Raw genomic sequence first — 18,992 nt, 5'->3', positions numbered from 1 at the left:
CTCTCTCTATCTCCATTCCTTTGTCTGCACGCCTTTAGCCTTCTCCTACAACTCATATCTCAATTTGCTTTTCTGAGCCCACATGTGAGTTTACATAGGCTTCCGTGTATGCGCGAGTAATTACAGGGCAGGGGAGAAAGGAAAAAACTTCCCTTGTGAACTTTTTCTTTTCTCCTCCTCTTTTCCTCCAGCCACTCGCTGTTCCTGCACAACCCAGAGAGCCTCCCAGACGGAGAGAGAGGAACCCCGGCAACTCCTGCATCTCCATCTCTATCCCTCGCCCTCTCTTTAACTTCGTCTTTCTCTCCCTCACTTCCTCACCCCTCCTCTTTCACCTCAACACAATAGACTTCCTTTCCAAGCACCAGCCTGAAGGAAAAAAAAAAAGAGGGGGTGAGATAGGGTTTCTCGACAACAATGGAAATTCAATCAGGAAATGGAGAGGAGGTGGCGAGCGCAGTGGCGGCGACCTCGGGCTTCGTTTCCCGCAGTCCCTCCGGGCCGCAGGTGGAGACATCAGACGATCCGGTGCTCAGAGAGGACCTGCAGGCTGCAAAGAGGATTGAGAGGTTTGACATCCCACTTGATAACCTGAAGAGGATGTTTGAGAAGCCTGCTGTGGAAAATAAAGTAAGTTACCACCACCGTACACTTTTCATTTTCTTTTTCTTTTGGTGCGAACTTTAGAGTTGTGTGCAATGAAACTCCACTTTTCTCCAAGTAAATCGATAAGTTACTGCCATGACTTCTCCTATTGTGCCGAATGTAAGGAATAGAAAAGCTTTCGCAACCTTTCTAAAAACCTGAAAGTGTAAAAAGTCAGCAGTGGTGACATGACTGCGAGGTCATGCCTCTGGCTAAACAGATTTGTTTTCACAGTGGTTAGTTTTACAGTGTAAGCTGTAGTTTTCCTCTTTATGTGAAGACTCTGTTGAAGAATATCTCGGTTGACCCTACTGTTGACTTATTTTTGGATATAGTTAGAAAGACAAAACAGGATGTTGCTAATCTCTCCATTTGCTTGGGCATGATTCATTCGCTGGTTATTTGGGTTTTTCCGTCATTACATGGACTCTGGTGAAAAATGCTTACAGTACACGTCTCTTTGCCAGAGAGAAGGGTGGCCTTCTCTCTCCAGCTTAGTTTTTCCATCTCAGCTGGCTTCCCTGAGAGGAAAATCCAAGTCTGTTGGAAGTGAAAAAAGGCCCAAATGACCTACTTTTTGCTCCTGATGTGGTTGCGACATCAAATCCAAGGCCTCAACATGTGTCCAATGACAATGAGCTCAATGAGGGCCCGTGGAAAGCCTCTCTTCATAATATCCAAACTCTAAAAACAAAATCCAAAAGAGAAAATGCATTACGGGGAATGTGGTGCTCAGTGTGGGCTGGTGCCGACTCATGGCACATATACACGCCGGCTGCATCCGTGCAGTGCCACTGGGTTGCTGATATTCGACACCCTGTTATTTGAGACCTATTTTGCGGAGCTTTATGGTTAAGCAGGATTTTTAAAAATAACCCCGTAATTGGTATGTCGGCTGCTGCTGGAAGCAGCGCAAAGCTTCTCCTTCGGGCCAGAGAGAGAGAGCAAAGAGAAACACGGATCTATTAGAATCCAATCACATCTGGCTCCTGACAAACATTTTACAGATTACTGTGGTTAATGATCCACATCACTGAAGCACAAGAGTCAAAGATAGCTTCTTTTGTGGCTCCCTTTTGCTTTTCAGTCAGTTCAGCTGTGAAGGCTAATGCGTCCTTATTTTTGTCATCCTCACATGTGTGTGTTTGGGCTGCTGCGGTATGAGCCATAACAGTCTCAAGAGATAGGAGCCACATTCTAGCTTTTATTATGGCTATTATGTCCATTAGGTATGTGTCAAAATACCTCCAGGTCACTGAGCCATGTGTGGGCATCAGTGTTATTGCGAGTGTGTCTGTTCTTTGATGAATATTTTGCTAGTCCTTTTTCAGATCACCCTGCACTTTGGCGGGATGTTCAGTGTGACAGCAACAGACCTGTAAAATAGTGAACAAGCCAAGTTAGCCCACAAAGCTAACGTGTGCTAGCTACACTAATGCAGGATCGGAAATGTGTCTGTTTTATCTTCCTTTCCCTTTTGCCAGCATGTCAGCATGGCACTTTCAGACACTCTGTTGGCTACTTTGCAGAGGTGCATTAAGAAAAAGGGACAATGACCATAGGGACTTGACTAGTAGCTCAGCTTTAACTGTGCGCCTGACGTAGCGTTACAATGGGGCGGACAATTCTCGGTAAATTTCCAGAACCTTTCCATGGGAAGTTAAGCTGCGGAATGGACTACATGTTAACACGGACCTCCTGGTAACAAACTCTGTGTTCGCTAACTTCGTTGTTGGTGCTTTGTTTTATGTGTAGGGACTCTTCTCATGCTACTGCGGAGTATTAGTGCTACTTTGAGCAGCGTTAGTGGTTAATAAATGCCATTTTGGATGTGTTCACCTCACCGCCCCGAGCTACTCAGTGTTAGCCCTTTGGATCCGTCAGTGTCTCTCTGTGATTTCTCCATACATGGTTGATCAATGAAAAAATCTCTCCCCATGGCTTATTTGATGTATTTTTATGCCGAAAGAGACCATGGTGTCCCTTTTTGCCAGAATTACACTTTAATGTGTAAGCGTAGTTGTAGTGGCAAACATAGACATCATTTTCCACTGACTCTGCTACAGTGTTTTAGCATCTTTCAGCTCTTTTTTTGGTCGTGACGCTGTTTCTGTGAAATCTCTTTGTTTTAAAGCTCTTATTAAGCGTGTAATTACAGTATGAGAACAAATTCTGTTCATATCCTCCCTTTGTGAAACTGAAACTTTGTGGAATAATTCACTTTGACATTTTCCTTTTGTTGACATCAGCTTTCACGTCTTGCATTCGTTTTCTTCCACTTCCGACTTGACTCCTCTTCTTTCATAACAAGTCTGTACGGCTGGTCAGAACGTCTGCGTGTCACATGCTGGCGCTGGAACACAGGCAGCATTTTGGCGTTGTATCATGAGCGCTTATAGTCTGTTCCTATCTTTTTCTTCAAAACAAAAAGCCTGTGGTCAGTGTTAATGGAGCATATGGGCAGTGTTCCCAGAACCCCAGATAGAAAGAAGAGAGCTACTGCAGCCGGCTGGTTATAAAACATGACCTTGTCTCCAACTCATCTGTAAGGCTGAGCTTAATATTTGATGATGCACTGTATTTTTCTTTCTGTGCCCCATTTCATTTATTTAAACGGCGCGGTGTCATTGGACAGCCGGCCATAACAATGACTGATGGATTCCCAGGTGGTCACTCAGCTGTGGCCAAAATCTACAGCAGTGGAGAGGGAGAGGGAGAGGGAGAGGGAGAGGTAGAGGGAGAGGGAGAGAGAGAGAGAGAGGGAGAGAGGGAGAGGGAGAGAGAGAGGGAGAGAGAGAGGGAGAGAGAGAGAGAGGGAGAGATAGAGGGAGAGAGAGGGAGAGAGAGAGAGAGAGAGGGAGAGAGGGAGAGAGAGAGGGAGAGAGGGAGAGATAGAGGGAGAGAGAGGGAGAGAGAGAGGGAGAGAGAGAGGGAGAGAGAGGGAGAGAGAGAGGGAGAGAGAGAGAGAGAGGGAGAGAGAGAGGGAGAGAGAGGGAGAGAGAGAGAGAGGGAGAGAGAGAGAGAGAGAGAGAGAGAGAGAGAGTCCACGTTTCCTACAGCCGCAGATGTGTAGTGATGCAACGGTTTATCTTGAGTGCAAAGAGCGTGTTTTTTTTCCGCTCGCGTAGCGGGCCGAATCCTGGAGGGACACTGGCTTGTGTTTACAACATCTGTCTGACCTTATGGTCATGACTGTGCACAGAGCCAAGAATACACACATACGGATGCACACGGCACAGATGAGGCGTCACTGTGCTACAATGTCATATCCAATCATGCAGGGGGCTAGAATTCTCAGAAGCACACATGCACACTCGGTTCAGTCACTTTGACCTGCCTGCAAATATGCACAAAAATAGGCCGCAAATCAATGAATTCTGCACTAGCTCATTAAAATGTGCAGGCCTAAATGATTAGTTACGTAACTTAAATGTTTCTAATGCTCCTGACCTGAGTTGGCATTCATCCACGTTGCGATGACCGCCGTCGGTCAGTGTGTGGCAGTGTAGCATCTGCTGGGCCGTGAGAGTAAACAGCCACTGTAAACCACAGTCTTTCACAAGGAGAGATCAATGCTGTGCTCTAAATCAGAAGTTCACGACAGGGAGAGATGTACTAAACACCTGCTTTTAATTTGGAGTTTATTTTTAATACCCGAAGGTGTGTTCAAATGTCTTTTCCCTTGTGTCAGAGGCTGTCAGATTATCAGGATTTGCATAATATCTATTTCCAATGTGTTTGGTTACATTCACACAGCATAAAAGAATCTAAAAGGATTTCATACTGTGGGATAAATCTAGTCACACGTGGCTAGGATGACATGGTTTAGTAGGGAGAGGGGTACTTTTTATTTTAGGTGGAGCGCTCTGACTAAATGAGGTGTCTACATAAATTCAGACAGTGGCACCAGAGGTCAGGAATGTTGCCTTGGTTTATTTTCATAACTTGCATCATCCCTGTCAGTAACTCACTCTTTTAATTTCTATTATATGTCTGGCTCAATGAACCAAAGAGGCACTTGTCACTTTCTTCCTGTATATTTTCTCTACAGAGCTTTTATACTATGTTCTCAACAAATGGCTGTATTCCATTTAAAAGACACCAAATGGAGCAGTGCATTAGTGCTTTTCATGCAGTTTTATTTCTATAGCTGGGCTTTTAAGCAGCGCGTTTGAATTTTGTCACTCTGCCACGCTGGAAAAAAACGCACTTTGGTCAAATGACAAATTATCAACCATTTACCCCCCTCCCCCCTCCAAAAGAAATATCAATCAATATGCACCACCGCTCCTAAATGCACTTCATTAAATGTTAAATAAACTAAAAGCCACAATGTGCCTGCGAGAAATTGATCCAGACTTGATGAGGACACCGGCGTCCTCGTCAAGACTATTGAGCTCGTAAAAATTCCATTAACTTTTTTACCAGGCATCTCTTTGGTCTCACTTTCACAGATTCAAATCTTTTAATGGAGCTGGCAGTGGAGCCGCGAGGGGTGACGCATTGCTAGTCTGTTGTGTGATGATGACTTGTTGCTCGCCTGCCTTGGCTCTGAGAATAGCTGCTCTTGATAAGTGATCTGGCAAACAAGGCTCTGTGCTTCATTTGACTACCTGGCTTAGACAAATTAAAACATCCACCAAAATGTGCTCTGTAATGCTGACAATACTTCTTAATACCTGCCTTTTTCTTACCCCGAAAGGTATTGCGGTAGCATGCGCGCATTCACCGACAACGTGCGATAATCGGTTGTCGACAATAGGTGGGTAATGAATTCATATCTGCAGGCTTTTTTCCATACTGATTGTTTTATGTCTCAGAAACCCAGTTTGACGCTCCCACAGCACCCACAAGAGCATATGCGTTCGACAATTAGCCAAAGGAGCTCAAGGCTTGCTTTTTCAATCATTTATTACGCCACTATTTCAATGCGAGGGCAGCACCGCGCCATCTCCGCCATTCATCAAAACTAAACTAAAAAAGGAAGCACTCTTCAGAAAAAGCTTTCCAATGCAAATCTTTTTGGCTGTGTGTCATGAACCGAGCTCAATGAGCGAGCCTACATCACCGCCGCGGAGAAAAACAGCAATCGAGAGACAAAGACCAATGAAGTTCCAGTTTAACAGAGTCCGCAAATTATGTAAGCACTTACTTTTAAGGTTTCACAGTTTATCCGGCCCCTTTACTCTTAGGCAGATATTTTAGCAAGCGCTTCACGGAGAAGCTGAACCTTCTTTTTGACCTTCATCTAATAATTTAGCACATTAAATCGTAACATTCTGTCGGTTTCTCTACATTGTTGGTAGAAATTGGTCCCAGCTGACTCATTAGCTGCTACAGGTGCTGGAAATACTAACTAATGTTAGCGTTAAGAGATGGAAGCAGCAAAGGGTTTTATTCATCAGGCAAGAAGAAAATCATTAGAATTTTTAAGTCGTTTTTACAGGGTTATATTGTGTCTTAATATGGCACTTTAAGGAGACCTGTCAAAGGTTTTATGTTCTCAGTAATGCCTTTTTCCTCACCGTCAAACATTCAATGTATGTTTCCCTGGGGGCAGTTATGTTGAAATCACACGCCTACGGCTTGTGACTTTGAAACCTACACGGTCACGTTTATGTGCAGACACTTTTCTTGACTGAAGACACATCTACCCAGTGGCTGCACATTCAAATTGCATTTGAAACCTCTCATCTTCCTTCATTCTTTCCATTTTCATGTGAAATGCAAAGATCTTTCACAGTGAAGACCCTGGGAACACAGGGATGTTCCCTTTTTAATAGGTTTAATGAAATAAAGGCCATGCAGCGGGCTACACATTGTGCTTAGGCACAGCAGTTTCTTGAATGCTAATGTCAGCTTGCTAACATGCTCATAATGACAATGCTAACGCTAATGTTTAGTAGTCATCATGCTTACCATCTTATTTTAGTGTTAGGGCTAATAAGTACTAGTACAGATGAGGCTGACTGGATGATGATGTTGCTGGTTTAGCAGATATTTGATCATTAACCAAAATATTTTACACATTTTTTTTTAAATGATGTTACTGTCTATCAACACCTATGTTGGTGATAGACAGGCCAAATCAACCAATCAGATCAAGGCAGCGTATGACGTACTAACAGAGCATCGAGGCAAAGTAAACAACATGTCGTAAAGGATATTTTCCGTTTGTCTAACATGAATTTACAGATAAAAGCCACATTTTCAATTGCCCGGTCCATATTCCAAGAGAAAAAAAACGTTAGCGAGCAGCTTGCTCGATAGCTGCGCTCATCTCATCCGCCAAAGCCGCCATGTTGTTTACACTGAACAGTCGCTTCTCGTTGCGTCGCACTTTGAGCCGCCTCAAAACCGCGCTGATCGGTTTGTTCGCTTGGGCAACCTTCTCCAAATTCTCTCCGCCGCAAGTTCCCAGACTGATCTGCGAGTAAAATACAATGGAGTTCGCAAGATAAGGATGGTCTCGCGGTGCTAGGATTCATCCCCCTGGAACCTGAAAGTGCAACATTTGGAGGCCATCCATCCAATAGCTGTTGAAACATTTCCGTCTGGTACAAAGTCGTACCAGTAGAATCGGTATGCTCAGGTGACGTGAAGTGCATGAGCTCCTATTACGCATTTGCACAATTATAGACTTAAATCCCCAGAATATCAACCAGGCATGCAGTATGTCAGCCGATGTCAGTTCCACGGTTCAGTGTATATTTGGAGAGGCTGAAAACAGAGCCGGATCCCGAGCCACTTTAGAGTCGTCATGTATTAATAGTAGTGACTGGTGTTGTTGGCGTCGCTCGCTGCACATTAAGAGAGCGCAGAGTCTGACGAAAGACATTGAAATATGATTTACATTCAGTGAGCATAGGGTCATATTGTGAAAGAGAATACGGGGAGAGTGGAATGGGAGACGAAAAGGCAGAGAGCAAGGGAGATGAAGATGGATAGGGAGCGATGGAGAGTTTCAGAGTGAATCTGCCGGGGCGTTAAAGAGAGAGAATCAAAATGAAATGTGAGTTCATATTTTAGCAGGTAAAGCAGGTCAGAGTCTGATTAACAAATGATATTCATGTTTCAGTAATGATAGGCTTCATCAGGCCCCACTTCAAGGCTGTGCAATCTTTAACACTGACAGTTTTTTACCATTTTCTCACTTTGCTCTTTCCCCACAACTTTCTTCTCCCTGGAGAGGAGCACATGTCGGTCAGGTTTCAGCCCCAGTTAAGATCACTGATAGTCAGGGGAGAAAGGCCCAGAATACAGAATGAGTAGCTCTGCCGCAGAGACTAAATATATGACTATACTTTATCTTTATACACAACCTAAGCGGGGTCATATTTTAAGTGGCCATGTGTTATTTTTATTTATTTCATCATGAAAAGTATATTTTCATGAATTAACATATTTAGTGACCGCCGTTAATGTTACTATAAATGTTCTTATACAAGTTAAGTGTCAGTTATTCTACAACATGTTAATGTATATAACCCTCTGCATCAGTAACTATACATGATATAACATTCATATACCTCTGATGTATGTGAAAGCACAAAATGTTTGATACATGAATCTGTGTAAGGGCAGAGCACACCTCCAGTCTGCATTAATGGCCTGCTAATGTCCCTGTTAATTTTCAGCAGTCAATACACACGGGGACTCTCAGGCTTTGACACTCAAAATCATTGGACGTCTGTCAAGCTTTAATTTATCTGCTGCTCGCTAGATCTGGGTCAAATTTGCCATTTGCACATGGGCCCAGCTGGGGAGGCTAAATTATTCTCCTCTCCCTAAAACAGCTTCCACCCCAGAGTGTCACTGAGCGAGACACTGTAGAAAAGTGTGAATGTCAGACCCTGGTTTAAACTGTTGGGAGTTTGGGACTAAATGAATGTTACAGAAAATACTATGCCTTGATGATAGTTTTTTTTTCCTGGTAAAGGGGGAAATCTGTGTTTTTCAACCTGGACCCTATTTTCCAATGCTTTTGTGTCTAAGTGACTAAGGGCGTACTCACACTGTCCTTCCGCACCGCCACCCGGGCTTTAGGGTACTTGTCCCCCCTCCCTCTCCCCCGCGCCCCAGCCCCGTTTGTACTCACACTGCCTGGGCCTCGGCCAATGCTTCTTGCTGTCCATACGCCATCACGCCGTAACACGCATTGATCGTGTGTGTGTGGCTTTGTTTACAAATCTTTCCACAGACCTCAGAGTTTTTGTGCGTCTAGTCGACTGTTTTTGAATCTTTTCATCGACCAAATCTGCAGTAAACACTCCACCTCCGCATCACACCAACGTGAACCTTTCACCGCCATTGTTGTTGTTGTTAAATGTCCGGCATTGTCCGTCCTTCTATTTACTATGTCCGAACAGGCGCACATAACGCTACTGCCATAGGGCTCGTGCTCGTGCGCACGCTCGTGCTCGTACATGTGCAAACGGCTCCGCTAAAGCCCACCTCTTTCAAGCAGCCCGTGGGCGGCCCGCTGTCGGCTGTTATGCGCGGAGCGGATGCACTCACACTGCTTAAAGGTACTAGGCTTTAGCTGAAAAACCGGTTTTGTCTCGGTACAGAACGACAGTGTGAGTGCACCCTAAGTGACCACTTGTGTAAATCGGCTATCATACACCGTCAATGAACATCTTCTAAAAGTGATTTTTGCCACTGACTGTCTGACAACATTATGGAGGTATGGTACAGTTACTGTGATCCTGCCATGCTTTCATGTGTACTGATGCCAGGTCAACACAGAAACTCTAGCGAATAATATTCCACTCTGTCTACAGTTCTGCACTCTTGGAATATCATTTTATTTTAGGAAAATGTGCTTTTGTATAGGAATTTTTCTCTTTGGCTGGCAATCATCACAGCTAAAATGGTAACTTAAGACCCAATGGTATATCATTTGTGGACTGGAGTGCCAGCATTCATCTGTAGCAGTAGCTCAACTTGCCACAGCTTCAGCCAAAAACAAGCACAGTTGTGGTCACCTAGGGTTAGTGATGGTGACCTGTTGGTTGGTTGGTTGATTCATTGTTGGTTGGTTGGTTGGTTAGACAGTGGGTTGACATACATTAACCGTGCACAATTGCCTTGTCCCAGCAATATTAATTGTAAATAAGCAAAATGTTTGATTCTCAAGGTTTGGGCATGTAGTGACTACCTGCAGGACTACCCAAACCACATTACATGCTATATTTTTGGTATAATTGTACTTCGAGTATTTCTGAATGAAATTGGAAATAAATATCCATGTTGCCACTATGCTGGACTACCCTCTGGCTTTCCTGTAGCAAAGCGGCCCCATGGGGAGTGCTAGTAATGTTAAAAATAGCAGCAGGTCAAGTCACAACTGCTCCTGTGAAGCTGCTCAGAGGCCAGCAGTACAAACCAATGAGTATGGATGGTGAGGACTGTCAATCTTCTGTAAGTAGGCCTACAGGCCTGGTCACACTAGCAAAATTCAAATTGAAATCCATTCCAATGGAATCACAGTCGTCGAAATAAATTTCCCTGGAATGTTTCACATCAAGTTTAACTTTTGGTGCAATTTGAGTTTATGGAGGTCTTAAACATTGTAGTATTCTCTTGTCCAATCCACTTTTAATTAAGTCGTTATTTTGTCTTTTAATCTGTGTAAAAACGTATTGTCCCATCAGCAACTGAGCTAAGCTTACAAGCTAACAGATTTAGTTAGTTAACCCAGAGAGTACATAACAGTAGAAAGGACATGGAGAGAATCTCCGGGAGCTGTTTTGTGACTGACTAGCACTAGCTCAGATGTCTATGAGTTAGCGGCTAGTGCGCTAACAACCCCTGGCAAGCTTACAAGCTTACAAATGTAGCTAGTTAGCCCAGGGAGTAAACAACAGTAGAGAGAATATAGAGAGAATCTCCAGGAGCTGTTTTGTGACTGACTAGTAGGCTACTAGTACAGCTATGAGTTAGCCGCTTGCTCACCGACTAGCCTTTATGCATGCTTACAGTAGCAAGCTAACAAATTTAACCCAGGGAGTAAACCACAGTGAAGAGAAGAAAGAATAGAATCTCCGGCAGCTGTTTTATGAATGACTAGCATTAGCATAGACATCTATGACTTAGCAGCTAGCCCGCCAACTACGCAACCTAGTCACCAGAATAAAATGTTGGCATTGTATGCTTGCAAAACCAATATGTTGTATATCTAAGTTTTGTGAACCACTGCAACCCTTTCTTATTCCATACTTGTTTCATACCGACGCTTTGTCAGGAGGCACAGGGCAGTGACACTCCATGGTTGTAGTTTTAAACACGTGGTTTGCAGAAATGTACAATGCTAAATTTTAACATTCTGGTGACAGATCTGCCCTGCAAGTAAAGTTGCAACTTGACCAAGATTTTGCTGTACTATCACACTGGTATGACCAGGCCTAAACACAGTACTTGTCCCAATATAAACAGTCAAAATATTCATAAAAAAATCTATTTCACCCGCGTTTTACCTTGCAGAATGAAAACTAAAGACAAGAAACCCCTCTTCTCTGTCAAGTAGACACAGGGGGAAGGGGTTTTAAAAGGACAGAATCACAAATACAGCTGCGGGAAAAGTCAGTAAATGAGACTAAGGGCGCACTCACACTGTCCTTCCGCACCGCGACCCGGGCTTTAGGGTACTTGCCCCCCCTCCCTCTCCCCCCACGCCCCTGCCCCGTTTGTACTCACACTGCCAGGGCCGGCCAATGCTTCTTGCTGTCCATACGCCATCACGCGGTAACACGTCACACGCATTGATCGCGTGTGTGTGGCTTTGTTTACAAATCTTTCCATAGACCTCAGAGTTTCTGTGCGTCTTGTCGACTGTTTTGGAATATTTTCATCTGACCAAATCTGCAGTAAACACTCCACCTCCGCACCACACCAACGTGAACCTTTCACCACCATTGTTGTTGTTGTTAAATGTCCGCGCATGGTCCGCCACTACTGCCGTAGGGCTCGTGCTCGTGCTCGTGCTCGTGCTCGTACACGTGCGCACGCTCGTGCTCGTACATGTGCAAACGGCTCTGCTAAAGCCCACCTCTTTCAAGCGGGCCGTGGACGGTCCGCTGTCGGCTGTTATGCGCGGAACGGGTGCACTCACACTGCTTAAAGGTACTAGGCTTTAGCTGAAAAACCGGTTTTGTCCCGGGACAGAAAGACAGTGTGACTGCGCCCTAAATGTTGCAGCATGTACGCGAAGAAACCCCAAACAGCCCTTTTCACTAATACGGCATAACTTGGAAACACAAGCAACCCAAGTTTTTAAGTTTCAAAAGACTACCAGAGAGGAAAATGCAGGACAAGCTGTGACCAGCAATATATGAGCCCTTTGCTCATCAAGGCAGTGTTTCGCACTGGAGAGCTTCAGTATGAAAATATCCCATCTGTTGCAGCACTGTTTGTCTGTAGCCATAAATGTAAATCAGATATCCCTGTGGGCCTTATCCTGGCTCCCTATATGACTGACTGTCCTTTCCTTTTTGTTTCCTCCGCCTGTCTCCCTTCTGTGTTGCTACTGTCCGCCTCCTAGCTTTCCACTGCAACTCTGCCTGGTTGTTGGCCTTTTCCATTGTGTCCCAGTTGGCCTAAGCAGACAATCTCAAATCACTATTACAAACCAGACTCTCCCTCCCGCAGTCACCTTCTCTGCCTCTCTCTGGATCTTTTTCTCGTTCATCAGGTTTGTATTGCCTGTCCGTCTTTCCATGTCCTTTAAAACCATTCTTGCTTCTTTGTTTGATTTCTTTAAATCTCTTTCTCTTCTCCGTCTGTTTCTGGACTGTCTCTTTTGTGCCCATTTTATCGTGAGTGCTTGAAATATTGATGTGCCTCTGTTTGGTCATAATGAGGACGGTCGATGGAGGATTGAAAAACAAAAAAAGAAAATGTTTTTCTACTAAAACCTGATTGCAAAAGGGAACGCTTATGTGAACAAAACTACAGGCAAAAAGAAAGGAGCTGCCATAGAGTTGACAGAGAGAGATGGAGGGAGAGGAAGGGAGGATGGCATGAAAGCCAAGACGACCTTCAAATGAACAATGCACACAGTTGCATAACATCAATAAGGAGGAGGTGAAAGAAGAATGCAAGTGATTAGCCTTGACACCCAAACTGAGGCATTAAGATTGGTCTATAATAGATTTGGTGTTTTTCCTTTTTCTATGGTTTTACCTCAGATAAAAAATATGCCATTGCAATTAGTGACTCTTTTTTTTACTGTCTCAATAGTTCAGGCTGCTTATCCTTCTACACATATTGATAAAAAGGGGTCCTTCACACATCTTACAGCAAGGTGCTTAAGATTATGGACAGCAGACTTCACAGGAAAAGAAAGGACCTGAGCACACTGACTGATTTATATCCCTTAATAGAAGCAACAGCCTAATGTTTCCAGGCTATAGCGTCTTCAGTCAAAATAGACAAGTACAACCTAGAAGTCAATTTCTTTCCCAGTGGACAAAAAACCCACTAACACCCACTGACAAGTGGCTTTTGTTTATACTGGGAAAGGTTATAATCGGCATTCATTCCTGGGACAAATGACTCTGCAGTAGTCAGTCTGCAGTAGTATTCATCAGCTTCAGCTCCAATCGGGAGTGGTGGAGACATGACACCTAACATAACATGCACATTTGTGCTCCTTTTCCAGCACCATGATATGAGGCGTGTCAGCTCTGTTGGTAACTTTTGTCATCTCAGCCACGAATTCCATCCGTCTCCACCCAAGCAGCGCTTCAACATCGGCCCAAATTAGTCAGCACTGAGTTTAAGGGACTGAAAAGGTAACAGATATAAAAAAGAGGTAACCACTGTAACATTGTCACTGGCCTCCGCGCTCCTTGTTTGTGATGGTGAACGTGACACACCAGAAAAAAAAACTATAGAAAGGCTTACTTGTCTACTGTCAGTGGGAATGAGTCTATCACCTATTTTAGTGGGTGTTGCTGCATAAAAAAACCTATTTATACATGTTCATTGTGAGGGGGTAAAAGATCATTGATGATCAGAATGATCAGATAGTTTTAGCCATGCTAGCAGCGTGGCTTTATGGATGGTGATCTGTTGGTTGGTTGGTTGGTTGGTCGGTCTGTCTGTTATTTGGGCTGTTGGGTTGGTCTTTTGGTTGATTGGTTGGTCTGTCGGTTGGTCGATCGGTCTGTTCGTTGGTCGGTTGGTCTGTTCGTTGGTCGGTCGGTCTGTTGGTTGATCGATTGGTCTGTTGGTTAATCGGTTGGTCTGTCGGTCAGTTGGTTGATTGGTCTGTGGGTTGGTCGGTTGGTCGGTCGGTCTGTTAGTTGGTTGGGCTGTTGGTTGGTTAGTTGGCTTTATCCCAACAGTTGCTTTCCGGTGAGTCAAACTAGTTTTGAGTGAAATATATCTTTTGAATGGTTTGCGGTGAAAGGTGCTACACAGATTCACGTTCCCTCAGGATGAATGCTAATAAATTTGGTGATACTCTGGCTTTTAGCACATTGAGCGCCATCATCAGGACTAAATTTGAATTTGTCCACATTTTGTTTTAAACGACATTCCCATCAGCCTTTGTTGTGCTTTTATTGATAATTAGCACGTTAGCAACATCTAACACACTAAACTAAGACGTCTAACATACCTGCTAAGCATCAGCATTGTCATCGTGAACATGTAAACATTAGCATTTAGCCTGTTTCCACTGGAAATCCCATCGGTGCTCCAGTCCCCTTTCCCCCTCTGAGCTTTACGTCATTCCTGGTTTGTCTGCACACTACTGTTGGATGTATAAAGCTTTGGTTCCATTTGCTGCCACTCACTCCTGTACACATAAAACTATTTCCATTTCCCAATTTTAGGTAATCCATCATAATACACATGGAGCTTAAATAGAGGCTTTTAAATTAAATTATTATTTCATTATGCTCAATCTGAATGTCCCACTATCAATCACCTGACATTCGGTAAAAGAAATGAAGGAAATAATACCTGCTGTCTTACAGAATTTGTTTTCAAATCCATTTTTTGTGGTGGGATATACGGTAACAGCTCATTTTATCCTTGGCTTCGCTGCAGTTTTTAAATAAAAACGATGGGAGTAAATGTTTAGAAACTAATTACATTTGCAAACATATCAAAACGATGTGGGTGAATAGGAACTGCATTTAACTGAAAGTAAATGGGCTGTACTGTATGTGAACGCTATTAGATCTTTTTGTGCATATCAATCTCTTTTCTCATAATGGCTGTCTCTTTCAAGGTGGCAATTACCTCCCATAATTAACAAGGCCTCTCACTCTGGCACTCAGTCATTCACTCACTCACTCACTCATCTCTTTATTCAGACAGCCTACATGATTTAGCCCTAGAGATTGAGGCCTTGCGGTGTCTACAGCCAGCTGCAATCACAAAAGCTGAGTGGTGAAGCCAAAGCAGAGGTACCTCAGGGTGCATTTCCTTTAAAAGCTGCGAAAAAAAAACCCTCAGTGTATTGAATCGATGCAGGCTATGATTCATTTTCAGTGAACTTTATTGAAACGGGTATTGCAAGAACAACCAGCAATACTACAATTTGTTCATATAATTAAGCCACAGGGAGGCATGATAAAAGAAATATATTAAGTCCTTTTACTTAAACAGTTTAACGGGGTTTTTTTGCTCGTACATTCAGCTATATATGAACTTTTTTGGCTTCTTGCTTGCAGATTTTGATTTCTGAATAATACATTTAAAAAAAAAAGATTACGAATTGATTAAATAAAATAGACAGCAAGAATTCATTGTCTGTCGTTTTCATTAAATCTAAATTGTAAATTTTGTTCTGAATTAGTTGTCTCCAAGCCAAACCCTGATTACATCATCAGGTTTGTTTATTTCATACACAGTACATTATACAACTGTTTTAATGTGAATAGGAAAAGGCATGACTAGTAAAGTAGCCTGTATGTTTGAAATCAGTGGATTGCCCCTGTAATTGCGTTTAGTTTCTATGTTTCTAGGATTCCTCCCTGTGTGCATACAATATATAGGCCGCTTTTACTCTTGTTCTGTTACAGATCAGTACATCCAAAATGTTCCACTTTGTAGAACTCAAAACAAGGCAGAACCTAGAACCTGCACCTTATGAGTTCAGTTTATGGGAAGCTCTATGTTATATTCCCATTGTCCTGTCGATTTTGTTTTGGTTACCAAGATTGACTTCTTCTAAGACAGCTCACTGCTTTGTAAAACTTTAAAACTAGAAGCTAAAACAGACCGTCCTCATTGTAAAAACCACCATAGAGGTTGTGCAAGCAGCGTATTAGGACCTATATTCACGTTTATTGGTAGGTGGCGGCCTCTAGTGGGCATAGTAATTATGAAACCAAAAGTCAATGTTGACTTTAATGAAGTTAGCCAACGTTGTTATGCACACAAGTCAACTTACTCACTCTAACCGTGCATTAACACCAAAAGCGATGGAGGCGATGAAAGCGTCAAGCAGCCATTCAAAATCAATGTAAATGACGCAATGAGCAAGCCGCCTCAGCTGCTACCTGTGATAGACGTGATGAAGCAATGATGTGACAAATGTGAGAAAGCGACGCGATACTCACTTTTGGTGTGAATGCACAGTGAGACAAATCAATCCTGAACGTAACCAAGTACTTCCGATTCACCACGTCTTTAAAACTGTGACCATTTCACAAAATGAAAGTGTAATTCCGGTGTATTTGCATTCAATGGTCTTTTTCGACATGAATATACATCAAAGATAGTTTTTCCGTTGATTACCTATTAAAAGAGAAATCCCTGACAAACTCGGTAATCGACTTGTATGGACAACCTCTCGATGCCTCTCAGCCGACTGCTAAAGCTTGTAGCATTGTAAAACAGTCTTTTTTAATAAACTAACTATGTTTTTGGTGCTTCGTTTCATTTCTAGGCACCGTTATCATGCTACTGCAAAGGTTTGGTGTTATTTTGAGCAGTATTAATAGTTAAAAAAAGCCGTTTTAGATGGTTTAGCACTCCGCCCTGAGCTACTCAGTGTTAGCCATGCCTTGCTGCTAGTGGCTGGCCGTGATTTCTCTGTTAATAGGTGATCGATGACTTATTTGATGACTTATTTGATGTATATTCATGCCGAAAAAGACCACCGAAAGACAGCCAGAATTACACTTTAAATAGGTTCAAGGTAAAAGGATAACATGTAACAGTCACATGCTTTAAACTGCCAATGTTTTAGGAGTCATTGGCTAATATCCTTGTTTATCATTCCGGTATGAGGACGTGTTGGTCGAGACCTATGGCTGACTGCTCCGGATTATTGGAGAAGGTCAGACATGTTTAGAGAAATAAGTCCAAAGCAACTGGTTGCCTCGGTCAGCCCAGTAATTTGTTTACTGTTGTCGAGTCTCATGAGTCATGTTTGACAGCAGCCACTTGTATGTTATGCCAGCAAACCCATAAGGCAGCTTTCACAGCCAGAAGCACTCAGTCCAAGAGCCGACAGAGGGAGTGTGCATGTGGCTGGACTGTAAATGTAAATACGGTGTCTGTATCCACATGCTCGGATTCCCTCGTTTATGCATCATTTGCCAACGAGGGATCCTTTGATTTGAAATGAAGTACAAACATTGATGGAGTTTTTTATCTTGGCAGGCCCCTTCAGTCACTCTCAATACACCGACGAGAGCTAAAGTGCTACTCCAGAGGAACTGACATGGACATTAAATGAACTGATGGCACGGGGTGCGCTAATCAGTGGAGCCTCCGAACTGAGTTGCAAGGAATTTAGTGTGAGGGGGTTCAAAAGCAGAAGAGCAAAGAAGCCCAGCATAAGACAATCGGGATAAGAAGCATGCTGAAGATGCACTGAGGCAGACCATGGAGCTGTCTCGCCACAAAAAAAAGAAAGAAAGAGAAGAAGATAGAAAGACAGAGCCAGAGAAAGATAGGGGGAACAGGGTAGGGAAATCAAATAAAAAAGGAGATAGAGGGGGGAAGGAAGAAAAAGCATCCAAAAATAAGATCTTGAAAGTGTTTATGAAATACATCCTGTTGAGGTGGGCGCCCTCTCTCCTCGAAAATGTCACGGCTGATATCGAACCGGCGGACTTTATTGATTTGAAGTGCTGCTGTAGCTTCACCAACTCCGGCAAAAGCACTCGGAGCCATTTCAAAGCTGTTGGAGTCCAAAGCAGTCAGGTACAGGGGAAACGGAGAGTATAGCTCCGTCTTGGCAAAGTAGGAACTTGTGTATTCGAGGTTACGAGGTTCATTTATTTGTCTTTTTACAACACCGGGGTCGCACAATATGAGATGTAACTTCACTGTGTAACTTTCAAACTCAAAACTCGAATTTTTGACTCAAGGAGCGATGCGACAAGCACTCTGTTTGAAACATACTGAGGTCTTTAGTTGAATCCGTGGTTAGTTAACTGAAAAATTGTATTCAGGAGTCAGGATTTTTTTTTTTACTCCCCTCTTTGTGAAGACGTCTGCGATGGACTGACTTTAACAAACAGTGAGAAACCGTTACATCCTCTGAGCTGAGGCTTGGGTTGCGAGAAAATCCAACCTTTTGACTCAGTTCCTGACTAATTGACTTATTAAGACGGACATTTTTTAAACAGAGGGATGACACGGGAGGGGAAGAGGGGGAGGACAGATAGAGAACATGTGAGTAGAACGAGGCGGACCAGTCTCCTGAGAGACCCTCCATGCGCCACGGCATGTCATTAAAGTCCTACTGGAAGGAGCACCACTTGTTAGAGGGCGAAAATGTCAACAGCTGACATAAGACAATCAGCGTAAAATTGTGCATGTGCGATGGCGAGCTTAGAGTTTTCTGGATCAGGCTCTGCTCTGCTCTCTCCCTAATAACCCATGTGAAGGTGGACAGTTCACAGTGTCACCTCCCTAGGCTAGTTTTGTACTATTTCTTGTTACCATGGTTTCACCATGACAGGTCCCGTTGGCTTCTTTGTAGGCGTCTGTCACACATGAAATGGTCCCAGATGGCCAACACTGATTTCATCAGCCGAGCTTCGTTTTAAGAGGATCCAGTGATTTCTTTTTTTTTATATTTTTGCTTTATTCACAGGGATTATCTCTGGCGACAGGCCGGCAACATTTAGACAGATTTCACCGAGCACTGTCCCTTATTAACTCTGTCAGTCTGTAGATACGCAGACACCCCCCCCTCCCTCCCCCCCAAAACCCACCACTAATACCCCCTCCCTCTTCCTCCTTCCTGGCAGACTGTGCCAAAGAGAACATATGGCAGGGAGTCAAAGCTAGATAGCACTTGGCGACGCTTGCACGACACATTGGGCTGTGACACTGCTGCTGTTCATTTGGTTATTGTATTTCATAAAACA

General features: G+C 43.5%; 1 protein-coding gene across 1 annotated transcript in view; it reads left to right on the top strand.

Moving 5' to 3' along the window:
* The first annotated feature begins 243 nt into the window (after nucleotides 1–243).
* The window catches only part of xirp2a (xin actin binding repeat containing 2a), a 59,096-nt gene continuing 40,347 nt past the window's right edge, over nucleotides 244–18,992 (top strand). The window contains exon 1 of the mRNA XM_083937891.1: nucleotides 244–630. Coding sequence (XP_083794017.1) covers nucleotides 418–630 — 213 coding nt within the window. The 5' untranslated portion in view covers nucleotides 244–417. The remainder of the gene's footprint in view (nucleotides 631–18,992) is intronic.

The sequence above is a fragment of the Echiichthys vipera genome, assembly GCF_963691815.1.
Source record: "Echiichthys vipera genome assembly, chromosome: 23".
Lineage (NCBI taxonomy): Eukaryota > Metazoa > Chordata > Actinopteri > Perciformes > Trachinidae > Echiichthys > Echiichthys vipera.
This window is presented reverse-complemented; position numbering and strand designations above follow the sequence as displayed.